The sequence below is a fragment of the Thunnus maccoyii genome, chromosome 21 (assembly GCF_910596095.1).
Source record: "Thunnus maccoyii chromosome 21, fThuMac1.1, whole genome shotgun sequence".
Lineage (NCBI taxonomy): Eukaryota > Metazoa > Chordata > Actinopteri > Scombriformes > Scombridae > Thunnus > Thunnus maccoyii.
In genome coordinates this window covers 10,588,382-10,615,715 of record NC_056553.1, presented here as the reverse complement: position 1 = coordinate 10,615,715, position 27,334 = coordinate 10,588,382, and the positions used below count along the sequence as shown (strand labels likewise).

The 27,334-nt window shown below is 41.7% G+C and overlaps 1 protein-coding gene across 3 annotated transcripts in view; it reads right to left on the bottom strand.

The window, feature by feature from the left end:
* ptprn2 (protein tyrosine phosphatase receptor type N2) overlaps nucleotides 1-27,334 on the bottom strand; it is a 149,867-nt gene that overhangs the window by 89,142 nt on the left and 33,391 nt on the right. For all 3 annotated transcript variants that reach the window (XM_042399869.1, XM_042399870.1, XM_042399868.1), the window contains exons 4-10: nucleotides 22,274-22,530; nucleotides 19,740-20,193; nucleotides 19,321-19,617; nucleotides 19,016-19,056; nucleotides 18,028-18,458; nucleotides 14,707-14,793; nucleotides 8,781-8,860 (exon numbers count right to left, since the gene is read on the bottom strand). In XM_042399869.1, the coding sequence (XP_042255803.1) occupies nucleotides 8,781-8,860; nucleotides 14,707-14,793; nucleotides 18,028-18,458; nucleotides 19,016-19,056; nucleotides 19,321-19,617; nucleotides 19,740-20,193; nucleotides 22,274-22,530 (1,647 nt within the window). The remainder of the gene's footprint in view (nucleotides 1-8,780; nucleotides 8,861-14,706; nucleotides 14,794-18,027; nucleotides 18,459-19,015; nucleotides 19,057-19,320; nucleotides 19,618-19,739; nucleotides 20,194-22,273; nucleotides 22,531-27,334) is intronic.

The window sequence follows — 27,334 nt, the reverse complement described above, 5'->3', positions numbered from 1 at the left end:
CTGGTCTTTTTGAACGACATTTTTTGAGAGCGGATGCAAAGAGAAAACTCTGATGTGTGATTCAAACACAGCTCATCATCATAACGACTTTGAGGCAAAATGTGCAGTTGTATCAGTTCATAAAAACTTGAAGCTAGTGAGCCGTTGTGTTATTAAGTTCACCACCATGTGTGAGGAAATGTGTTGTTGCCAGCCGTCCTGCATGGCTCAGCTGGAAATTAGATCATGGCAAAAGTCCTTGGTCAGATAGAGATCGCATCATCAACGCTCTGGCTCAAATCCAGAGAAGATCAATCACAAAATTTGGAGTCGCATAATGACGAGTGCCTTAGAGCTGAAGCTGTACCAAACAAACACACAAATAACATTTTAATAAGCTTTTCTGCATCTTAGAGAAACTCTTGGGTTGAATATTATCTTTAAAACAGGGAACAATGAGAAGAAATACTTTCTATCTATTCATAATACTGTAGATCAGAAGTGAGCAATATGAGTTAAGTTCTCTATAAAGGTACATGTAATTTATATATTTCAATATCAATATCTATGGTGATATAGTTCTGGAAAATCAATTAAGAAACAATTTAAAGATTTAAAAAACAAACGGGAATATTAACTAATCCAGTGAATTAAATACTAAACAAATCAATATACTTCATAACATTCATGCACCAATCATAGAACAAGATGCACTGGGGCTCCATGAAGCTTTATTTGTGCTCTGAGCTAAATGCTAACATCAGCACATGCTCACAATGACAATGCTAATGCACTGATGTTTAGCAGGTATAATGTTTACCATGTTCACCATCTTAGTTTAGTGTGTTTATCTGCTAATGTTTGCTAATTAGACCTAAACACAAAGTGCACCTGAGGCTGATAGAGTGTCATTAGTTTGCTGATATTTGGCCATAAACCAAAGTATTGGAAAAAGTGAAATGTTGACCTGTTAGTGGCCCTAGATGAAAGGTTAAGGGATTACCAACGCTATTACAATACATCCTAAGGGGAACACAGATGTCTGATCCAGATTTCATGGCAATCCATTCTATAGTTGTTGAGATAAATCAGTCTACACCAAAGTGGAAGACTGACCAACACTGGACCCCTATAGTCATGCTGCTAGTGTGAGTAAAAGTCTAGTAATGCCACAAGGTAGTTTTTCTTATTGATTAGCAACATTGTCCAATACAATCAGCGATATTGAAGGGAATGCTATGTATAAACGGTTGATACATTTATATTGTTGTCATGTTACACTGTGTAACGTCATATTGCCTATTCCTACTATATATTATCGCAGTGTTGTCATGAGAAGATGGCACATAAGGCAGCTCAAGTTACTGCATAGTGATGGTTCACATTGGACCCTTTCAAATGAAAATGAAAGACCATAATAGCAGAAAAACACATGTCTTTAGCCTGGATTTAAAGAAGTGAAGGCAACACTTTAATAAGGCATAAATAAACATGTAATAAATGGTGTATAACAGTGTAATATCCAGTGTAGTGTAGCCTGGTGTATAAACAGATAATGAATGACAATATAGTAAAACACAGTTGCAATAATATAAATTATATAGAAAAGGTTGTAATTGCTGACAAATATTGTCCATTCTGGGCTACTGTAGAAACATGGTGGTGCAACATGGTGGGATCCGTGGAAGACCCGCTCCCTATGTAGATATAAAGGGCTCATTCTAAAGTAATGAAAACACAACGATTCTTATTTTCAGGTGATTATACACTAATTAAAACATACTTATGCATATTATATTCCATTTCTGCCAAATCCGTTCTGCTAGATGCCCTTAAATTCTACACACTGCACCTTTAAAGTTAAAAATGAGACTTAAAATGAGTTCAAGCTGTAATTCTCCCACAAACACAAACGAGTTTAGCTCCTCTATCAGTGTAAATATATTCATAACCTTGTCACAGAGCTGGATTTTTATCAAAATGCATTTTACTATAGGACAGACTTATCAAACTACTTCAATTTAAAAATGAGCAGGTATTTTAATACCTCAGCATCATGCTTTGACACACTCCACATTTGAACATATTGCTGTATTCATTTCTTGATCCATGTCTTTCTCATTTCAGTGTTTTTTTTTCCCCTACAATGAAACAATGCATATTCAATTTTTGTTTACGAACTCAGGGTCTCTCCGGGTGTCTGAGAAAGGTTGCTCCGCTGTTCCAATTTGCGTTGTGTTTCACCCCCTACTCATTAATCTCCCTCCATTCGCTGATAGCTTCGTTTTCGTCCACTAGAAATCGCTTTCAATTATTCATGCCTATTTTCCACAAATACCTTGGAGATGGAATTAGCAAACAAACAATGCCAGGCGACACTAATCCTCGTCTACAGCAAAGATCCTTTAATGCACTGGAGATCTGGCCGGCTGTTGACAGGCACCTGTTACTGTCTTCAGCTGCTTCGCAACAGCAATGTTGACACAGTAAATATGTTTACAGGAGCAGTGTAGCCCTGACCCCACACCGAGGTGCAGGGATAATACTGAAGGAAAGGAGAGAGGAATAACTAAGAGCAGGAGAGCAAAGAGAAAGAGCAAAGACGGCAAAGACCACGACCGACAAGGATAAACAGGATAAAGAGGAGTTTAAGACACAACCCAATTCATCGGTTGGAGCATTCTTGGCTTCTCAACACAAAAGAAAATGTTTCCACATGGCACCTTTTCTGTGGCTGATGAAGGCTTGCTCTCTGGGTCAGGGACAAGAATAAAAACTAGATGTTTAAGACTGATTTCCAAATGCCAATAAGTAAGAGAATTTTACATAACTGTCTTTAACAATTTGAGATATTGCTGTTCCTAGAGGCACAGGAACATTCAAGAGAAGTAAAAGAAAATATTAAAAAATCCAATGAGGATAAAGCATCATGACCTTGGAATTAAAAAGACATCTGACACCCTGATAATAAGGAAAAGTTTCCAACAAAATAAAGCAAGAATATTAAGCAGTCTACTCATACAGCTCTGGTTATCTAGCACCCTGCAGCAAGCGAACATGCACAACACTTGCACACACACACACACACACACACACACAAACGCACACATGTGTGGAGTAAATAAATTGCACTTTACCTATTGCAACAGACAGCGAAAGTTTCTGAGATCAACAATGCATAAACGTTAAAGGAAGACAGAAAAGTGAGATGTGTCATATCACATAAGCATCATTGTGCGTTTATGCTTGTGTGTTCATATATATATATATATATGTGTGTATGTGTGTGTGTGTGTGTGCCCTCTAGCAGACGGAAAGATGATGCAAGGGAGCCTGGCAGGGTACTACTGAGACTGAAAGGAGATAGTGAGACTGACAGTTTCGACGACTGAGAGCTGGGTTTGAAGCTGGATGACACAACACATACACTTTCTCACACATACACAGCCAGGGGCAATGGAGGAGAAGAGACCGAGGAAGACTTTGATCACCGAACTGAGCACATTCAAGCACTCAACCAGAGAGGGCAGTCAGTGATGAGCAGGAGAAGAGGAGAGTGCCCAGGGAGAGAGGGAAAGAGGGAGGAAAGGGAGAGGAATCGGGTTGTTTTCTGACCTCTATGCTCATTGATACAGATGTTAAAGCATGAACACACAGACAATCAGGCATCCGACACAGACACCGCGGAGCTCTGTTGTATTAAAAAACACACACAACAGGTTTTCTTGATGCCTTTTCTTGATCCCATGCTGACAAAACTAATTTCATTTCAGCCGTATGAACACTCTGTCTGGACATGAGCATATTGAAAATAACATTCAGAAAAATTTAATTCACACTTCCTTCTTTAGCCTCTGGCGGCTTGCTGGCTTCTGAATGGTAAATATTACAGTATCTAGCAGAAGCTGCAGACACAACCACACACCTGTGTCGCATTGGAACCCCCGCGGCTTATATTACCTTTGCAAACAGCGTACGTCCGAAAACAGGCAGGTATAGAGCGCCACGGAGCCATCCTCCACGCCTGAGATGCAGGTGGATAAACCATTGTGCTGTTTGCGAAGAGAGCAGTTAATTATCATTGGCATTTTGACAAGTGTTTGCCAGAGTGAAGGTCAACTCTGTCTGCGTGGGAGATCTATGCTAATCTGCTCAGCTGGAAAAGACTACCACTCACCACTCAAATGGTAGCTACCACCATTATGCAGCCACAGCTAACATGTTTTCACTTTTCTGTCTGTAATGGTATGTGTGTGTGTGTGTCTGCGTTAGTGTGTCTGCAAGCGGATCAGAGAGAGTACCAGGCCTTCCCACAGAGAAGAGACAAGAGACAGACAGACAGAATCAGGCAGACAGACACTGACAAATGGAGTAAGATAGAAAAGAAAGCCAGTTATATTTAGACTGTCTCTCTTATGTTTTTAGAACAAAGAATAGACATACATGTGGGTGGAGAACATTTTATATCCTCCCAGAAAGTATAAAAGTCTCTCCTCTTGGCTTTTAGGCAAACTTCTCATTGTCTTCTGCCTCGAAATACTCAGGAATTTTCTCACCAACATTTTCCTTCTCACTCTCCCCCGATCCCCTTTTCTGCTGTCACTTACATGTGAGTGAGTGAGTGTGTGTGCGTGTGTGTGTGTGTGTGTGTGTGTGTGAGGGGCAGAGGCAGAAACATGGGCGCAGACATTGTCTGTGTCCATGTCTCTGCATGTCTCCCTGGGGTGACAGCCGTGTGTCAGGGTCTCTGCTCTCTGCTCCAGATGGCCCAGCCAGTTGCTCTCAGTGTCCCCAGGCTCCCAGCGTTCATTGACCAGGGCCGGGGTTCTCACGGCCTGGGGGCCCGTTGACTCATTGCTGTGGCCTGGCCTCTGGGGCCTTTGGGGCCTCCGAGGGGCTCTGGGGTCGCCCAGCCGTGACAGCCGAGACAATAGGAGTGTCCTCACCCAGCTCCCACCCACCACCTACTTGCCTCTCTTAACACACATATATCCACGCACACACCCTGATGTTTGGCCTGATTATCCTTGACCACAGTTGGTCAACAGTGGCCGAATCACCAGGCATCAATTTTCATAGTTCCAACAGAACTTGCTGACCAATCAAGTATATTTAACAGGAAGCTCTAAAACAAAGTGCAATCATAACAAAAGCTGTAGAATATGGAAGATGATCCATTAAAAAACATCTATATCATCAATTATACACAATTAAAGACACTTCATGAGGGAAAAACACCCGTCCTACACATAAATCTGCCTACTCACTGTGCAGTGTGCAAACATGTCAGTGAAAACAGGGAGTGGATCAAATCCATCATCAGCTACAAAATGTTGCTTTATAGTGAGCAAAAGCAATCCTGGCAGATCCAATTTCCCCAACTGAAGGTGATTTACATGTTTAGAAATCACAGTGAGATTGAGAGGAGGCAAGAAGGCAAAAAGTAGAGTCCTAAACAACACATTTCTACATTGGTTTTAACAGCTTGGCTGCCACTTCATCAAATATTGAATAAATCATTTTCTTGGCACAGTATGAACACAGCTGCAAAAAAAAACAACACACACATACACACACACACATAGGCACGCACACATCCGCACACGCACACACAAACACACGGACACACAGAATCCCTTGTAGTTTTGATAAAGCAGCAGCTTTCTCTTTTGTTTTGCAGCCGAGCAGGGATTAGGCAGTGCGGGTCTTTGTCCTGCGGTTTTCCAGTTGAGCAGAACACAAGAGCCTCTACCTCCACTAATACAGTCAGACCTCCCAGCAGGCCTTTCACCACACAGCCGCTAAGAACCTGCTGCCCAAAAGATGCTTTTCAATGAGTTATCAAATCTCCTCTATACTGTCCATGCCTTTCAACCGAGTCTCTTTGTCTATTCTTTTCAATGGAGCATTGAACACATCAAATAGAACTGATGGGCAGATAGATGGACAGCAGAATGTAGCAGAGCCATATTAACCTCCTTCAGACACTGTAGAGTACAGTCAAGGTAACGCATGTAAAAGGTTTACACTGCTAAAACATGTTGTTGCATTTGAATGTACATGCAGTATAAAATATAAAACGTAAACACAGTACAATACAATAAATAAAGCTCAAGCAATCGATGAATCGATTAGTCGACCACTTGAAAATTAATCAGCAGCGATTTTAAAAATCAATAACATTTCACAGTTGTTTAATCAAGCAAAAATGGCAAATATTCTCTGGTTTGAGCCCCTCAAATGTGAAGATTTGCTGTGTTTTATATCATTTAAAGCGGAATATCTTTGGGTTTTGGGCTGTTGGTCAGACAAAACAAGACATTTGAAAATGTTACCTCAGGCTCTCAGAGGTTGTGACAGGCATTTTTCCTTCTTTTTTTTTAACATTATGTAGACCAAACAATAATGAAAGTAATCATTATTTGCAGCCCTAACAATATAAACACAATATCCTGAGTAGTGCTAAAACATTCAGTCATTTAGCCAAAAGGAAAACTACAATTCTGATAATCCGTTCCTGCAGATATTCTGAACATTTGTTGCTTCCAGCTTCTCAAATGTACAAATTTGGTCAGAAAAAAACAAAACAAAAAACAAGCAATCTGAAGACGTCACCTTGGGCTCTTGAAAATTGCCAATTGTCATAATCATAAGTTGTATCCCCATTCCTGAGAATAATAAGTACAAATGTATATACAGGTTGAACGTGACTGTGCATTCTCATGCTTATGATAAACGATTGATTATACCTGTTTCAAGGGTTATTAAGCAGCTATAAAGAAGAATGTGTTTGTTGCATCATTCTGCTGCAGCCTTCTATACTTTTTTTGGTTTTCTAGTTTCATGAGCTGCCATAAAACATGCTGTGCGGGCTCTCAGCAGCAGGTTGAGCACAGAATACAGCAGGGGTTTTGATGAGTTCATTAGGAGGCCACGTCGTTTATGCACAGTCACACAGAAGGCAAAGGTCACCGAGGATTACCCAGGTGGCCACTGCATGTGGGTGTCAGTTTGATTTTCAGATTCCACTTAAACCATGCTGTTGCTCCACAACCTAGTAACCACTTTGAAATCACCACGGCGTTGCCATATTGTATTGAAGTCAATGTCATGCAGATATTCGGAGCTGTGATGCAACTGAGAAAGGATTTGAAACACTAAAAGGGGTAACTAACGGTTTCTGCACTCACTTCACATTGTTTTTAATATCAGAGAGAGAGAGAGAGTGGGAAGTCCACTCCACTTCACACTGTGGTGGAAACAGAAGGGGGGCAACAAGGTAGGTGGGTGGGGGGGGGGGGGGGGGGGCACAGGAGATAAAGCTCTAGCAGGATTTGATTTAAGGTCAGTGGGGGCCCACGTGTTGCTCCAAAGACTGAGGATTTAACCACTCTGTTATCTCTGACCGCCATTTTTTTTTTTTTTTAACATTTTTGATACTTCAGTCAGGATGTGCAATGAAGACGATGCATCCAAACATGAGTAGTTTGATAAGCTCCTTCTGTCTCACCATTCACTAATCACTATTCAGGTGGGCTATATTCATAATTCATCAACATGGGTCAGGCTGATGATCATGTTGACTTAACATTTGGTCTGACATTTCAGCCATGCTCACGCCTGTCATTAGCTCTCGCCACACGCCACCTCATCAAAGTCAGCCACACAAGAGGAGGAGGAGGGGAAAAAAGGAGATGAAGAAGTAGAAAAGGGAAGAAGTGTGTGTGTGTGTGTGTGGGGGGGGGGGGGGGGGGGGGGACAGGATGTTATGATACAGTATAATTATTACACCTCATGCGGAAGAGATAAATCTACAGCCGCTGCAATGTTTGCTCATTTGATCATTTTGTTCAACAAACATTACAAAAGTGGGATGACGGTGAGGGATAAATACAGATATACACTGTAATCCAGCAGATACATGCGTGTGCGAAAACACACACTCTAAACCACTGAACCGAAGCTCAACCCCTTTCTTGCGGTAAATCTGTATCATCAGCCATCATCCAGCACATCCCTAATAGGAAACGAGTTGGTGCCAAAAAATGTCGCCGCGCAGGAAAAACTGGAGCAGCAACACATTTCAGCCAATAACAACACCACCATGTTGATTCCAGTGGGGTGATATTGGATGATATTGACTGTTGGGAGTATTGCTGTGCTTCTCAAAGTCATTTCCAACCAAAGCAAGGACATCGACACACATCCGACGCACGAACACCGACGCCGGGCCGATCGGAGTGCAGAGGGGGGAGCGGAGGTAGTGCATACTGACAACCTCCTTTCTGCGGGTGACAGCTCTCCATCAGCCTACATCAAACAAGTGCATACATGCAGGCACACACACACACATACACACACACAGGAGTACATACTGTATTGAAACTGATTGGCTGGCGCAAGCCTGTTTCAACCTGTCAGCCTATTGGACATAACAGAAGACGAAATAAACTCTCCTGTACACTGTATATGAGTGTGTGTGCGTGTGTGGGGAACGAGGAGGTGTGCACGCCAAACTCATCATCTCAGTAATTGATGGTCATCTGTCATTGCACAGTGTTGATAATCTTCTTTGGGACGGGGGTTTGTCTGAACAAGATGAACACCGGCCTATCTACTGTATCTGGAGAGACTAATCTGTGTTCTCATTTACTGAAGCACACATGGTGACAGAGTGGTCTGGCTGGTAAAAATGAGATGAATTGCAATGAAGGTTGTCAACAGGATCATTGTGTGTGAGTGTGTGTGTGTGTGAGTGTGTGTGTGTGTGATATAAGAAAATACATATCGACCGCTCTTACCTGCAACTTGAACCAGATCCGCAGTGGTCACATTCTTCGGGTTGGGGCCGACTCTGAAAGTCAACGCAGGGCCCAGGACACTGCAGAAAAAGAGCAAAAAAGGAACAAAATGTGCATTTGTATTTGAGTTTTCGCCATGTTTACGTCACAAATAAAAGATGTGAATGATGAGAAGAGAAGCTGTAAAACGACCAACTGCTGCATATCTGAAAAAGAAATGAATCATCACAAATCCCGCTTTCTTTTTCAGTTTGAATTTGGCCAAAGACCAAAGTACAGTCATCAGCAGAGCACCTTGTTTTCTTTTCACCTACAGTACTCACTGCTCTTGTTCTCCTCTGTCTGGTCAGGAGTCAGCAAAAAGACTTCTCTCCCTGGAGCAGAATAAATGTTTAAGGTCCCTGAGGTTGGCAATGAAATAAAATCTAACAATCCCACCAAGCTCTGTAAGGGTTGTGGTCAGAGAAATAAAAAGGTGTATCTTGAAGCAGTGAGTAAAGAAAAAAAAAATCATACTCATTTCTACTGGAATCTCTTAAAATCCCAAATGAAAGCATTTTCAAAGAGGCTAAAAACAGACAGAGTCTATTCAATGGCTGAAAGAACAAATAAACTCTGACTTCATAGTCCCGGGGAGGGCTGTCTTTCAAAACAGGGCTGAACAAGTCAACAATTAGCATGTCATCTCCCACGAATGATGAAGACCCCGTCTGGGCCAATCAGTAACAAATATAGCATCTTGTTTTGAGCTGTAATTGTAGTTCCCCAATGGGACAATCAGAGTGATTCTCAGTGTTGGAATGTGGCAGTGAGCTCATGTTCTTCAGGTTTTATCAAAGTCAAAGTTAAATCAGTGATTTCTGGGATACTGATGATGAACACGTGTGATGAAAGGAGGAATGCAGGAGACAGATGCATCAGGTCACCAAATTTAAGAATACAAGAACTATGAGCAATGAGATTCACATCTTATCAAGTACTCTTTGTCTGTTATTTACTCTTAACCTGTCTCAAATCAACTTGCTTCAATAATTTTGTAGAATTAAGAGTATTTTTTATTGATTCTACAGCATTCCCTCTTCTTCTTCTGTCTTCTTTCAAGAAACAGTCACTGATTTATCAAAAACTAACTGATTTGTATTTAAAGCAGGTTAAAATAATCCTATTGCACTGGCAAGTATTAGTGACAAAAATTGAGCTCTTTTTTGCATGTTTTAATCCATTTACTACAAATAAAATATACATAACATCACAGCTAACTATTTTACAAACTGTGCCGCTGTGTTCCAGTCCCTTGAGACTTAGGTTACATTTTTAAATAGCTTTGTAATACAGCAATACGGCATCTTACGTTATCTGAGATGCAATGATAATGTAACTCTGATAATAAATTAATGTAGACTGTTTTGTATTGCATCACTCAAAGAAGCTTCAAGAGTCTGCCAAGTGATTTTCACATTGTTCTTGCCTCACCTGTAGTTTATCCCTCCAGCATTAAGTCGGATGGCAACTAGCAAGGAACAATGGATAAAGAAAAAGGGATTTTGAATGGCAAGTTCAGCTTCAAAGCCCTGTCAGATGGGTCTGTCGACAAGACCAAAGTTATTTGTAGTTACTGTCGATGTGAACTGAGTTACTACCGGAGTACAGCTACTCTTAAATACCATTTGCTAGCAAAGCATACAGCTAATGCTAATGCAGGTAGCCTCGTTAGCCCCAAACCGTCCTGCTTGCACCAAACCACGCTTGATAGTGTGCGAAGGAAACCCATGGACAAACCTACAAGCAGCAAGCTTTCAACAGCAATAGCTAAATGGATGGCTACAGCTTGCCAGCTAGTTAACATTGTGGAGGACGAGGGTCGCATCCGAGAACCACCACCGTATCAAAGATATACAACCTGTATGATGACCGGAGAGCTAAAGGAATTTTCTTTCTTAAACTCCCTTTCCACTGTTGCCTGCTCACTTTGTTTATTGTATGTTTTATTTTATATTATCCTGTTTTATCCCATGCCACAAGGGGATGTTTTTGTGACCCTTTATTTTTCCCATGTGAGGTTGGACACAATTACATTGTGCTTTTGAAGTGAAGGATCCACAGAGTGATATTTAATCACTACTGAAGTACTGGAAAATTTAGCTGGCCAATGTGTCCATCTGTTGCCTATTGAGCTTGAGTTTGCCATAAGTTATGATTTGAGTATATTTTTAAAAAGCTAAATGCTGTACATGTGAGGGTTTCTGACAATCTTTGTCAATGTTTTGTGTTGTTAATTGATTTCCAACAATTAATGCATACATTTGCATAAAGCAAACATATCTTGTCCACTCCCATGCTCATAGGAGTATTTAACACTTGAAAAATGTCTCTTCATGGTAAATTTTGATAACAGATTTATTTACTAGTAATATATTGTATAATAATAGTTGGACATTTTGGGAAATACTCTTATTTGCCAAGAGTTAGATGAGAAGATACCACTCTCAGACACATGAGTGGTGTCAATCTTCTCATCTAACTCTTGGCAAGAAAGCAAATAAGCGAATTTCCCAAAATGTCAAACTATTCCTTTTAGCCCAAACACTGATGTAGTTTCAACACAGTATAACAGTGGCTTCTGAAATATTGTATTTAATGGATAAAATAACAAACCTATAGATGGATGGATGGATGCAAACACTTGACTATAATATGTGACTGTGAACATGCATGGTAAGTTGATATGTCTTTCTACCAGATCTAAATCACCAAGCCATTACAGAACATAACCATATCTCCACTGGTGTATCCTGGAAATTATATGTGCATTTTTAGTGTACTTTCTGACAGACTGTGTGACAGTGAGTGAGATTCATCAGACTGCCAGAGTGCTGTGACCCAGACCCACTCACCATCACTCAGCCCGCTACAGAGGCAGGGACGCTCGCTCAGCCGGGAGCAATATATGAGCCGATGCTGCCGGACAGACGGACCCGGCCATGCACCGATGCATTTGCGAACATGATCACACACATGCTCACACACGCACACATACACCCACACGGCTCTAAAAGAAATACCGTATGTCCTCCTTTAATGCCTTCACCTGGGCTCTGTTTGCTCTTGTAAATGTCAATATTTCCACAATCTTTACCCCTGCCTCCATTCTCCCTGTCTGAAGGAATTCTGCCAGAGATCTCGATGCATCTCAAATTGAACTGACATGATTTTTTTCCCCCCCAAACCTTATTTAAATATACTCGGGGAAAAAACACTACCACAGTTGTGAGATGAAGTTATGGTAGATAAGCTATCTAGAGGACTTCACACTGTCTCCTGTGTTATCGGATGTGTAAGCTTGGACTTCATATTAGCTCTGCTGGTGGGACATGATGAGTGTGTATGTGTGCAGACGGGTTGGCGGGATCTTGGCAGAGGGTGCATGTGTGTCTGCACCGACTGTGTGCCAGGATCAGCCTGTGAGTGTGTGTCCCACTCCCCCTAGTGCCTCTGATGAGTAAAACAGTTACGTCATCTGAAAAAGGCTCATATTATCCCCACAGCCAGTGCTGGGAGGGTTATTTTTGAAATGTAATAGGTTACAGATTACTAGTTACTCTATTAAAAATGTAATAAGCAATGTTACTATTTTAATTACTTCATCAAAGTTACTTTTTGATTACTTTTCTAACAAATGTTTTAAACTGGGCACTAAACCAGGCAGTAAACCTCACTGTTAGCCTCATTTCCAGCACTGAGAGGCGTTCTTGTCCGACGACATAGCCACCTGCCTTGACATGGACGGCTGGCCGCAGGCATGGCAGACTCAGGTTGCTTAGGGCAATGTGCACCAACTTGATTGGCAGACAAGAGGCAGTGCAAATTCACGCAATCAAGAACAATGCTAAAAACTTGAGCTCATACTGCCAAATGCATGGAGCCTGTCTAGATGTAGAGACAGCTCCTTGTAAGCCATCCTACTCTTGATGGTGTTGGACTCAAATTTGTCTCCGACTTTGCTGGTCCATGTTGTCCAGAAATACGCCAAGGTATTCCTGCACGGCAAAAAGATGCAAAGCAACAGAATGGATGTTATATTCTACATATAAGCTTTTTACCAAAAAGAATATATATATATATATGTAACCCCTTTATAATCACCAACATAATGATTGGTAACTGTAATTGAATTACATATTTTTTCTCAGTAACTGTCACATATTAGAATTACATTTATTTAATTACGTAATGGCGATACATGTGACTAGTTCCTCTCGACACTGCTCACAGCTCATCATCACCCAAAACTACTATTTCAAACCTCCTTTGAAAATGGGACATTTTGTGCTGATTACTGTAGTAGTCGGCTCAAACATAATTGTATTGAGTGTCTGAAAATTTTCGTAACACCGAAACCTTCCGCCTCCTCTTCTCATGTTCTCTGTCTGAAAACCCTCCTCTGCCTGCCTGTTGTCATATTTGAGTATCTCTTCTCCCCGTCTTCCTATCAGGGCTCATCAGAGCGAGCGAGAAAGAGCGTCCCGAAGCAGGGCGGTGTGCTCTGACCTGGCTCTCGTACTCGAGCCGACTCATATTCAGACAGAGGCTTTCAAACACTCACCTGCCGTGGCTGCACAGCAAGGAGCACAATGAACTTGTGTCACGTTCTCCGTCTCTGCTATTTCTACACCAATGCGCTTTCATTACCTTGTAAAAGGAAAAAGAACGGGGATAAACAAGCCCGACGAAGAGGACATTTTGTCCGTTTGTCTTCTGTATAGAATACTGTTATCAATATGAGGCGTAATACAATTTGGAGGCTTCATTTGAGGCATCTATCTGTGGCTTTTACACTGGCTTAACAGCTTTAATGCACTGTGATCAAGGATATCTGAATGATTGGACAGTGCTATAATGTGACTAGCTATTCATCAGCACCCACATAACGACATTCATCATTATGTGCATCAGGAGTTGATTATGAGTGATGTGAAATGACAGGTGTAATAACAAAATTAACTCAATCAGTGCCAGCATGATGACATATCCTGGTGTTCTCGCTCGTCAAAACTAGCTTGAATGTAAAGATGGAGATCAGAATGTCTCCTTGGTTGCATTTACTCTGAGGTCATAGTGCGTATTTTCAGCGTTGAATACCAGATACAGAATACCGTCTGACAGTTTTCCCTGTCAGTACGTAATATTCAAGCTGGAATACTCTGTATCTACAGTGCAGTGCAGCCGCAGACTGCAGTGCATTGGCTTTGGTGTTCATATGCTGCGGGTGTTACTGAACCACCCAGACTTCACTTCTCCTGCAGGAGCACCTTGAAAGGCTTGTCAGATCTTAGGCGAACACATCTCTACCTCCTACATGGTCTGACACCAAATGTACAGCAGAACCATGGTACAAGCACAAACCAGCCCGGGTTCAAGGACAGTTCGCCCACTCATTAATATATTAACCGCCTCCTGCAGGACTACTTTCTCTATTTCCAGCTCACTGTACATCCTCTGCTGCTTCCCTTTCTCCCTCTTTTTTCTCTTTCGTTTGATGGCTTGACTGCTCTCTTTTTGACAAGGCGTACAGTGACAATAGTGGCGAGGCAGTGTTTTGAATACAATGGAGACATCAGTATGTGTCTGGAGGTAATTAGGCCTGATTTCTCCCCCTGTGAGAAGTCAAACACTCCAAAAGGTCAGAAAAACAACAAACGCCTACAGTCTCTGGCAGTGTGGCACAGTATTTTCACACAAACAGTCCTTGCAGCGTCTGGGCAACCTTCACTCTCTTTCCGCGGGCTCAAAGGCAAAAAACAAAAGCATTTCAAATGCTTTAAATGTGTCCAATTATCCTGTGTGCTATGTATGGCTTGTAAACTGCAAGGTGAATCATTATTTGTGACAATGTGGGTGTGTGCGGGATGTCTGTGTCTGTACGTACGAGAGCTGGGTGAGGTCTGCGGCGTGGAGGTTCAGCCTCTGCGTCAGTCGCTCCATCAGGTCCAAGCCCTGGTCAGTAGTGAGGGAGCTGGGGGAGAAACACACAGACAGCTGGACGTCATGTTTGGAGGTCCATACCCATACAAGATACACGCGGCTGTTCAGCCGTTAAAATGCTATTTTTTTAGGGAGATACTGCAACAATTCATACCCACAAATGGGTCATTGCACACAAGCAAAAGCTACGGTTGTCTGAATGGATGTACCGCACACATGTACACACCTGAAGACAGACACACAGGCATGCACAAACACACACACACACACACACACACACACACACACACACACACAAAGCGCCATGCCAAGGGAAAAGGGATCAGCTGCCTCTTCAGGCTTGGTAAATCACCTGCTTTTTTCCAGCAATGAGACAAACAATAAGGTGCAAATGGAACCTGCATGAGGTGTAATGGCTGTATCATATGGACGCGCCTCTCTCTCCCTCTCCTCCTCTCATCTTTCTTTTTCTTCGCCCACATTCACTTTCTTCCCCTCACGCGCACGTACGCTCAAAGTAAAACATGATAACGCAGAGTACACAAACAGCCGGGGCACGCACGCGCCCTCACGGTGAGATGAGAATAATAAGGTGCAAATGGAATGGAGGTGAAGTGTAATGGTGGTCTGATAAAGCCATGCCTCATCTCAGCTCAGTCTGCGGCTGCTCTCTCACTCGGAGAGTAAATCGCCAAGGAAATAGACCAAACAAAGGCAATCTGCAGGCCAAACGCGCTAGGATGGAGGAAATGAGAAGGGCATACACACACACAAACATACACAGAAAGCTACTTTATTGCTGACAGCTTAACCTGGAATCACTGTGACTGCCAAGTGACTGCAAGGTGACATGCACCAAAAAGTCATGGATCATGATGAGACATTGTACAATGAAAGAAGCGGCAGAATCTCAAATTTTGTTTTGAACAAATTTCATGTAGCCCAGAGTATTTTTATTTGTGTCCTATAGAGGTTTTACATACTCAACATCCTCTTGAGTTAAAAAAAAAAATACATTTTTACAATTATTAGACATATTCAACTTAAAAATCATGCTGAGATATTGTTTTCTACAGCCTGCATTTGACACCACATTACAGCAGCTGTTTTTCCAACAGCGGCAGAACACAGAGCGGTGTGCTGTGCATGAGTGGTTGATTCACTCCACCTTTGAGAGAGTGGGTGGCTCTTTTTTTTTTTCCCTCCACTTTTTTGAGGGGGTTTTGAAAGTTAAAGATTCGCCAAAGCAATTCCAGACACGTTTGCATCCCTCTGCGGTAATTCAACTGGAGAGCTCCAGGAGTGACTTGGTTGTTGATGCTAGCACTTTTCCCCTTGGGTTTCTCTCTGTCTCTTTCTCTTCTATCCATACCTTCCACTCCCCCCCTCCCCCCCCCCTCCTTCACATAACACCCCACCTGCCTCCAATTCCCCAAACCCCCCACTACCACCACCACAATGTCAGGAGCTGTCAGATAAGCAGGTTTGCGTAGCCTCTCTGCAGGGTGCGAAGGAGCTCCGGATAACAACCGTGCAATCATGAGGTCTGCAGCAAATGCGAACGCCTCTATAGGCCGACTGTAGGTGGGCTGGGGATAGGCGGGGACCAACAGTCGGAGGAGGTGAAGATATTTCACTCGGAAGGTGACCTGTTTCTTCTCCCTGGCACATACTCGGCTATATTGTGTTTACATCTTAATCTGTGTTTCTATATGTGCAGCAATAAGGTGACAAAGATTGAAAAGATATGAGCCTACGTCTGTTGAACAGGTGAAGGACAACCAACTGACACTGGACTTGATAACGCCATAAAGGGATTTGAGAGAGGGCCAGGGGCGAAGACAGTCGATAGGAACTTATCTTTGCTGAGCCTGAGCTGTGTGAGAGGTGAGAGAGGAGAGAGAGAGAGAGAGAGAGAGAGAGAGAGAGAGAGGGAACTTGGCAACCCTTCCTGACAAAGTATCATCATTAAAGCCGTAATACAGTGCAGTAATACCCACACACTGAGGGATTTATCATCCCCGCTATTGTAATCAGGTACAGCACACACTCAGGATTTCAAACTACTGTATCCTTTTCCATTAAGACGTGAACGTGTGGGCGGCTTTGACAGAAATTGCGTCCTTTACAGGCAGTTTTAAGTAACTGAACAAAGCAGACGTAGTGTGCGTGCTGGTAAGGTATGTAAAATGAGACTGCCTTGAAACAAGTCCAGCAGTACAGTAACAACTGGCGAGTGCGGCAATAAACTATCATGTGAAGCGTTAAGCTGTGCTATCAAGGCCGTTGATAATAAACACATAACAAGGAGAAGTGGTATGTAGATGGTTGTTTGTGTTGCTTTTTGCATACAGCTTTGAGGACAACAACTAAGGCAACCAAGGTTATTGACATTAAGAAGACCAATATAATTAAAGTATCATTCAGAAGACCAGTATAATTAAAGTATCTGCACTGATGTCAACAGTATAATAAATACAGTTAAAAGAAATGGAATTCATAGTAATATATTGTAAGTTTACATCTATATTACTATGAAGGACGGATGCTTCAGTGTATCTCTATTATACACTCTAAATTTTCTTCTTTTTATTTATTTATTTCAAGTTTATTTTTATAGGGATAAGTAGATATTATTGACTCCACACACGTAGCAAAACACAAACAGTAATAAGGTAATAAAATTATCTTACAAACCTAATTAAAAAGACACCTGATCATTCACATTCATCTGAAGTGTAACAATGACAAGTTTTGTTTTTTGGACACAGCAACTTGAGTCTTGATGTCACCGTGAGGTTGCCAGGCAACCAGGAAGTTACCGCTCCCGGCCAAGAAATAGTCCAGCACATAACTCCCCGTAAAACCACAACGTGTCGTTTTCATTATTTTTTTTTGTGTGGATTAGAACAAATGAGATTTAATGTGTTGATTTGTGAGCTTTAGACGTGCTGGTAGGTGGATTTTGTAATGTTAGGACAGACCCAGGCTGTTTCTCCCTGTTTCCAGTCTTTATGTTAAGCCAAGATAACCGACTGCTTCATATTTTTATGTCGATCTATTCCTTTAATGAAATCCAGATTCCCATTTGCGATCAGTCAGGTTCATGTAGCAAATATTCCCATATTAATAGATAAGAATACTTCTTCTTAAATCAAAATTTTCATTATGATACATATTAAGACACCTATACTCCTATATACTAACTCCTCTATAATCTTATTTTTCATAAACTAAATCATATTATGATCTCAGTCGTACTCACTCTGAGCCAGTTATAATGTAGCCAAAGTGTCTGTCCTTCCCTCTGCTGGAAAACTCCTTCACCCCGACATGGACCAGCTGAGTTTTGATTCTCATGTCCTTCTTCTGCGGCTCATCCAGCTGTTTCTTCCCCGCCGGGGCTTGAATCCCCTGCATCAACCTTTCGATCTCTGAGTCCACCTGTGCGTCCGGCACCTGTGCACCGCTGGTTAAACGCAGGGTGGAGCCTTCCTTTGCAGGTGAGGACATGGTTTTATCCTCCCAGCGATGGGCTACAGGAACTTGACCCTGCGTTGTCCGGCTCTGAACATTCTCCAGTCCGACAGTTTTTTGGAGGCCACTGGGAGCTAGTGGTCCACTTTTGACCTCCGGACCATCACCAAAGGGCTCCAGGTTTAGGTAGTCGAGCAGCTTGGAGAAGAAAGCCGCATGCTGTGTTGAATCAAGGAAGATTTAGAGTAGTGAAGTTAGAAACTTAGTTTTACCCACATATTTCCCAGTTTCTGTTCTGAGGAAAGTTCTGAAGAGAGAATAATTACTACATTGAATAGAGTCGTTGCTATTAGAAACGTCAATCAATGAAAACGAGTGACTTTGCATTCACTGATGTTTCTTTGTCTGACTGCTGGTCCAAGGTCTAATGTCCTTTTTCCTTACAAATTATTGAAGGATGTGTTCAGAAGCTTTACTTACTTACTAAAGGTTAAACAAAAGCTGAATGGCATTATGCAAAACAATTCTAGTTGATATTACTTTTAAAGTTTAGTTTATTGAAAATGTTGAGGTTAGAAAACACACACACACACACACCACAGATCCTGCAGTTTTGCCTTCAAATACTAATAGTCTAATGGTACATGCTAGTCTGCACAACTTTCAAATAATTCCTGCTTGAAATAGCATTCAAAAGTGAATAAAGTCTAAGCTTGGACATGTCTCGCTCCCTCAGAAACCAATTTGTTGTTTGAGGAGAGTAATTTTAAATTCACCTTGTCAACAGGCTCTCTGTCTGCACCATCCATTTGTTGACCTGGAAAAAAACACAATTTATGTGAGGAGATTGTGTGAAAACAGAAGATTTCTTTTGTATTTAGCAAAGAAAAAAACACTTAAACTGAAGGAAAATACATTTGGCAGTACTCTCTATGAGAACTATATAAACAAAGCCTTATTAAAGCGTTTATAAAGTCACAGGTGCCTTAAGTGCCTCACGCTCTACTATCTATGACAGAAAATAAACACACTCAGAACATAGTCAGCTTTGATCCTTTTTCTGAACAGTAGAAACACCCACCTTGCTGTTTCAACCTCAGTGTGTCTTTCTGGTTTAGATCCTGCACTTTGTTTGATTTCAGGTCCTGGTCTTGATTTGATTCCATGCTTGCCAATTGCTCCCTGTTACCCTTCATGACCCCACTGGGGTCGGCGGCTCCTGGTCCTATCTGGGCCCCAGCCACTGGCTGCTTCTCGTCCACCTCCTGCAGAGCTCCGGTGATGACCCCAGCCAACTCGTCCAGATCTTTGCCCATGAAGGCGTCCATGTTGATGCTGTGCCTTCCCAGCTGGTTCACCACATTCTGGATGAATTGCTCTGGAGAGGAAAGAGGGAATAATGAGTGACCAAAAACACAAATTGTACCCAAAAAGCAAACTAGCTAACTAAAAAATTAGGAATAACGTGGGGCAAACAAGCTATGATAAAGTGGATCTTACCATCCATGACACTAAGAGGCTCCTTGGCGTTCAGTCGGTTTGAGCCGGCCTTGAACAGCAGTCTGTCTAGGTTAGGCCTCGAGGATTTGGAGCCAAAAGCCACCTGAGACTGCGGCTCTGCATGGTCACTGTGAGCTGGCCAGACGTAGTTGAGGTAGTGGAGCTTTCCTTTGGGCCACGCAGCCTCGCCACCTGCGGCGCCCTGCTGAGTACCTGGTGCCCCTGCAAGAAGCCGGTCCAGATGATTGGAAAGGAGCTTGGTCCTTCCTACGTCCTGGTTAGGATAGGTTGTACTAAGCTTGGGGTGCCTGCCCTCGCCGCTTTGAGTGAAGACTTTGGTGACTGGAGTTTGGCCAGCTCCATTCTGAAGGCTGTAGATAGTGGTCTCCTTCCAGCCCTTCTGGGGTTTTGGCCGACTGGGCTCCAAAAGACCATCAGACTTGATGTCTTCATTCTACAACACAAAATGCACATTTAACGCATTGTTAAAAATGTCAAACATCATTTCTGTGAAGCTTAAAGTGACAACATTTATATGATAAATCTTCAACCTGGCTTCAGCCCTGCAATCTTTTTTTCCCCCATGAGAACATGAGATGGGTTGTACTGGGTCAGCATTGTTGTGACAGCTTTTAGTATAAAAAGAGAAGCAACCCGGGCTCGACTAGACAGAATAGGATATGAATAGGGATTCCAGATCAAAGACAACTGCCCTTGAAAATTGCATTATGGAAATCATAGATGAGATAGTGTCACTCAAATGTAATTTCATGCATTTCCACAAAGCACAACAAACTTTAAAAGCATATCCCCTCTGTCATAGAAGTAGCAGCCATCTCTTATCTGTGAACAAAAAAATGACTAGTCATCTGATTTCAAAGTTGGGCATATGAGTTTATATTTGACACATGATGAATTATGTGTTTACACTGCGACACGCTGAGGCCTCGAAACCATGTGGTGTCATGGTGTCATGCATTAATATTGGCCTCAAAATGTGCGATTTTGTCCTTTTCTTTGCTTTGTGAGGAGGAGAAATTCCCTCCAGCATATAGTATATCCGATCCACTGAGCGGCATTATTATCCATGTCGCCGCTGCACTAATACTAGCTATCTCCCCTGGTGCCATTTTCTGTCCTTCAAATGTATATAGAGAAAATGTCAGTCTCTCCAAGCCGAGCATACTGAGAGGCCATAATGGCATTAGCACAGCAAGACGGGGGTGCTCTGCCATTCATGCTAACCATGTTTGCCTTTTTCCATCACACTACACAACAAAAGACCTCATCTCATCAATAAGGAAGGTCCTGAACTCTTCAACTTTGCATTATGGCTGTACTGACACAGCAGCAGGAAGCAGCTCGGCTATGAAGGGTGCCCAGCACATTTCACACAAAGCTGGGGTTCCACCCTAAATATGAGGGCTGAATAATGTAAAGAGGTGATGGAAGAGCTTTGTGTAAAAGGGTCTCTTGCTCAGTGGGAGCCGGGTGAGAAGACAGAAAGCGAGAAACAAAAGCAGCGAAGGGACGAGAGGGCGACCCCCAGCAAAGACGAATACTGACTCTTTTTCAAAAGGAATAGGAAGAGGCTCTTCCATAATTTAGCTGAGGAAAACGAGCAGTTTTTATGTTTACTTATGCAGTACGTGCCAATATTTCTAGCCTTAAATGATGGTCAGTTCAGCTTGTTAATATCCATGTTTGTTACAGCCTGTATGATTTTCAGTGGTGGAAGAATTCAAAATTCTACTGAAGTAAATGTACAGATGAGTAAAAAACAATAACTAAGTTTCAAAAGTAAAAATACTGTGTGATATATTATTATCATATATGATATTATTAGATTGTTTATACTGATAATCATCAATGCATAATTTTCTTACTGTAACTGGTCGAGGTGGAGCTAGTTTTAACTACTTTATTTACAGTTAGGTGGTTAAGTAAAGCAGTGTCCAACCTACGGTGGGGGGTCGGCCCCCTCTAAAAGGTCACGAGATAAATCTGGGGGAGTCATGAGATGATTAATGGGATATGAAACAAGAAAAACAAAGTATTTCGACACACATTTGCATTCATGTATTAGACTTTTATTAAATCTTTGTTTTTCTGTTATGAAATATTGGGGAATTTTTTCTCTTTTGGTCTCAAACAGAGAAGTTTACAGGTGAAATCACTCTTTGGCGGCACTAATGACAACTAATAAACTGATGAAACATGACAAGTGGCCTCAACAACACACTTTTTTATTTTTATAGCACCATATTGTTAAGGGCCACAATTTTTAATGTAAAATCTTAATCTGAAAAGAAGCTATTGACTAAATCTGTTAAATAAATGTAGTGGAGTAAGCAACACAATATTCCCCTCTGGTATGTAGTGGAATAGAAGTATAAAGTAACATCAAACAGAGACAAAATTGGTATTATTTGAGTAAAAGTATTTTCCACCACTGATGATTTTTGCTTATTGGTCACACCTGCCCAATCCACTAAGACGTCAGCAACTAATACTACAGTCTACAGTCCTCTTACCTGAGCACTGACTCCTACTCGTTGGACTCCTGGATGTTCAGCTACCTCCGACTGTGGCAGGAAGCCCAGACCGGCCAGGTACTGCTGAAGGTTTCTGCTCAGCTCTGCTTGCGCAGGCCTCTGTTTCCTGTCTCTGGAGCTGCTATAGGAGGTCAGGGGGCTCGGGGGCGTTGCCTGATGGCGGAGGGGGACGTTCCTCAGTTTGGAGAGCTCTCTAGAGATGACCTGTTGGGTGATGTCATCCCGCCACGTCAAACCTGGTGACAAAGAGGTTAGATTTAGAGCTGCAATAATTAATCACTTAGTTGCCAACTATTTTAGTAATTGATTAATAGTTTGGAATCATTCTTTAAGAGAAAAATGTCCAATTCTTTGGTTCCAGCTTCTCAAATGTGAATATTTTCTGGTTTCTATGATAGTAAACTGAATATATTGGAGCTGTGGACTGTAGATCAGCACAAAAGAAGACATTTAAGGACCTCATCTTGAGCTTTGGGAAACAGCGATCGAAATTTTTCACCATTTTCAGACATTTTATGGACCAAATAACTAATTGATTAATTGAGGAAATAATCAACAGATTAATGGATAATGAAAATAATTGTTGATTACAGCCTCACTTCTCTCAAACTTGTGATAATAACTAGAATTCATGACCTAAAAGAAGTAAAGAAATCAAATAAGCAGTGGATTGCAAACCTAATATGGTTGACATATTAATTGATGCATGTAAGATTAAAGAAATCAAACATCTAATATCAAGAATATGCCATAGAATACAAAACTCCAATAACTAGTGGACTGAATTGGACCTGGAGATAACTAAGGATAGTTGGAATAAAGTATTAGAAAACTGGAATAAGACTACCAACTCAAAGTCCTGGAAAGAGTTCTGTTGGTAGAAAATTATATGATACTTTGTGACTCCGTTTTATGGGCTTGTCCTTTTTTTCATAAGAAACTGCTTCAGAGATCATGATTATTGTTACATCTTACCAGGGCAAAATCTTGGATAAACCTGAGGCACAGGATGAATATCTCTTTAAAATACTTTTTGCTGCTAGGAAGAAAGCCATCATGCAGAAATGTGTGCAGTATTCCCACACATGCGCAGTAGTGTCTGCCTTAAATGAAACTACTAAAGACTGAAAACTGCTATCAGTCTTTGGAGCTGTTTCTAAAAAAAACTACTGTGACCAAACTCTTGGTTGTGAAAGAACATGTCACCCAGTGCAACAGTGTGGCTCATTGGCGTGTTTTTAATAGTTTTAGGACAACATTAGAGGTCTATGGCACAGAGGAATAAGATATGTCAGGCTTTGGATACACACACAATACTTGGAAGATGATCAATTCATTGTTGGTTTGGCTCTGCACATGAGATTTGTTGACAATGAGAAAAAAATATAGAAATCGCCAGCCTTATCCTTTAAGAACAATCTCCCACCTCCTACATTAGAAATATTGGATCAGAGTACAAAACAAACCAATAAAGATGAATCAGAATAAAATGATGACACACAAAAAGGAAGCCATGACTACACACTCGTGCACACATGTACGGACAGATGTATACACAGACATGTACACACACACACCACAGCCAGTCAACAAGCCCGGGGAGAATGTCACACTGCGGCCTGACGCCTTGCCAACATCTCTGCTAATTGCCAACACATAGTTGGGATGCAGAACTCCTGGGCAGGGGCAAAGCGCACTGGTGCCAGGACCAGATGGAGCTACCCAAGCAAAAAAGATACTCAAAACATGGCCCCATTCCCAATGAGCCAAGAGGCACAGCATTCCTTCGGCAAAGAGCGTAGAAATACCAAAGATATTATAATTCTTTTAAAGGAGCCAAGATGTTGACTGATGACACTTCCATTCCAGTGCTGAAGCATTTTTTAATGAGATAGAAGTAATTATGTTGTGGCGTGGGCTTAGATTCCCAGCTGCCACATACCTAACCTTCTACCAGGCTCATCTAAAGAAACAATGCCCCTCTCAATGATGTGGACATATTTAAAAGTGATAAACTAACACCCTGGGTAGGAATACGTGAAAAAATGAAAGTATCATCACCGCAGAATGTCTTCATTAGCCTGGTTTCTCACCCATAGACATTGGGTATTTCTCATAGATATTCATAAGCACCAGATGAGGATCTGAGCAATGCAGAGTAGCTACAGATGCCTCCAGTCATTCTTGGCAGCGCTGAATGGAGCACAAAGCAGCGTATGTTGTCACTGTTCTGGAACGCAGCTCAGCCATCCATCCATACAACAATGACAGTTAACTACCCGTAGCTTAGCCCGATGTGGTGAATACAGTACTTGCTATATATTAGCACGGTGATGATCATTTATGCTATCATCAGTCGCGATGTGGAAATCAGGGCTGGCTTGCAACCTAAAAGATCCATATGGTACCTGCGGTTAACTGCAGCTGGTTAAACGGGTTCAGAGTGAACGTGCGATGGCGCCACAACAGGATGAGGCTGACGCTGGCTTCATTGACTGTGACACCTCTATCCCATCTGTCTCCTGGGGGACGCACTCATTTCCATACATACCATGTTTTGTGTGTCTGCGATGGGCACACTTGAGGGAAAAGGTATGCCGGCGCAAATTACAGAATCAAAATGAGCTGTTTGGTGAAAAGGAAAAAGTCAGGAAGAAAAGTGGTGGGGCCTTTACGGTTGGATTCCTCTCAATCAACCTCTCAGCTGATTATCCTGGCACTGAGGAGCTAAATGTCATGCAAATTCATCTAAAAGTCCAGAGAAAGAGCAGGTTCCATCACCGAGTGCTGCCGGTTTTTGCCTGTTAAGGATAGCATGCCGTCTCAGGCAAATGCCTTGGTTAATTAACGCTTTGCCATTAGCGCAACAGCTTTCAAACAAGCAAGATATTTCTGTTGGCCTCCTGTCTGTTTTCTGTGTGACAGAGAGAAAGAGGGAGAGAGAGGGAGGGGGGGGCTCCTAAATATTCAAAGCCTATTAGATGGGATCCTGTCTACATGTCTTGTTGTTTCATCTGGTGTTTTTGAAATGCAGATTTTCCCCTTTCCTTTACTTCTGTCCACCGACTGATTTTAAAGGCATTAATGGAAGAGAGTGTGAATAATTTAGCAGCAAGTTCTACCTAATTAGTCAAAATGAAATGTGTCAATCCAAAATTGACACATAAATTAAACAAACAGTGCACTGGTGTGGCAAAACCAAAAATATGAATTTGTTTGTACCATTTCATTTGCTGTTTTATGTCAATATTTTGAAGAAAAAAAACCAAAGACACACAAATCCAGATTCTGCATCACTCAGTCTTGTTATCCTCCTAACACACACTGTTCCCATTTCATACTTTCTACCAGCTTGTATCAGCTTGTTCCAACTCTTTGTGAAGTTAAATGATGTTTATACTGGGAGAAAAACTCAAACCAGATACTCTGTGTTTTTATGGCTGCACCATTACATCAAAGGGAAGTATCTTGTGCATCATTTTATACACATTTCACCAAAATTTAGCCTAACATGTTTGGTATCTTTGGAAACTTTAGGAGCTCCACTAGAACTTAAAATACAGTTAAGTGAGTTTGAACGATGTTTGACTGCACAGTCAAGTCCCTGTCTCATAGTAAATTACTACTAAATTGTTTTCCCATTTACAACTCCTGTGTGTGGTTAGCACTTTGGTTAAGGTTAGTGAAAGATTGTGGTGTCACTTAAATGTTAATAAATGCTTATTCTTCAAGTCACTGCTGTCATTTTTCTATATTTAAACCAAGATCATGATCTTTCCCCAACCTTAACAAAGTACTGCCAGAGTCTAAACACAACCATAAAAAGCTTAATATTGCTGTAGTTTCTACTGCTGTATATTATACTGCAAGATCATATATTGTGGTGGAAGAAATAACAACTAGGAACTTTGTCTCTGAACATTTCCCTCATATGTTCAGTATGAGTACATTTTTGCACCTTGCCAAATATGTTAATTAACAAAGTCACAACATTATGTTGATAGAGGAGATAATTCAGCCAGCATTACGTTTCTAGCAAAATGTATTTGCTGTTGCACTTTAGCTGTATATGAATGTAATTTCTAGCAGACAGGGTTGGCACAGCATACATTTGTAATGACCAGACTGTCATCAGTTCAGTGAGGTTTAGATGGTTATTTTATTCCCTGTTGAGTGCCAGTGAAGGTCTAGTAAGGCCAAGCTAATATGTATTATTATGTAACTGACCACCTCCACTGAGGTCATTTCATATTGCCATGACTGCAAAGCAATTGGTGAGATTATTTGCTCAAATCTACAGGCAGGTTTCTTTAAAAATGATCCTGCCCCTCTGCTGTACACAGACATGGACTTACACTGAGTGATTCAATAAAAGCACTCTTGTTTTCCTCGTAACAACTCAGTTTTCACATGGCATGTTAGTGTGTGAGAGTGTATCTGTTCTCTCTGGTACCATCCAGCAAGGTTGTCAAGGAACAGACAGAGCAGAATATGAGGAGGAACAACAGGTTTTGTTGCTTGTCTGTCAAAGAAAACATGTCTGTGCACAAAGCAAAGTATTGTAGGACCGTGACTAACATGTGGTTTCAGTGGTACTGGAGGTGACATCGTGTCAGTTTATGGTCACTGGCTTTCCCTCACTGACTATTCTTGTCAATGGAGCTAATGCAAATGTCACAATGCATCATCTTTTTTCAGTTGTCTGTACTATGAGAGTATCCACCACCCTACGCAGGGTCAGGAGGTCAATCGACTTCAGATTAGCGTAGTTTAACATGCTGTACTAACAGCGGCGGCACTGCACTCTGACATGATTCCTTGTGATCTTGTGAGCTTCTAGGAGTGTGCAGCTAAGTAGGTGCTCAAGTAACAAAGGATGAAATGTGAAAATACTACTATAACACTAGCTGACTCACCGGAAGAATCTTCTTCATCTCACCAACTTCTTGTAAAAACACGGCCGATAAATACAGGAGCTCCATCAAAAGAAGAGACATAAAACACCCAGTAGCCAGACAGTCCTTGAAGGCCAAACATTTA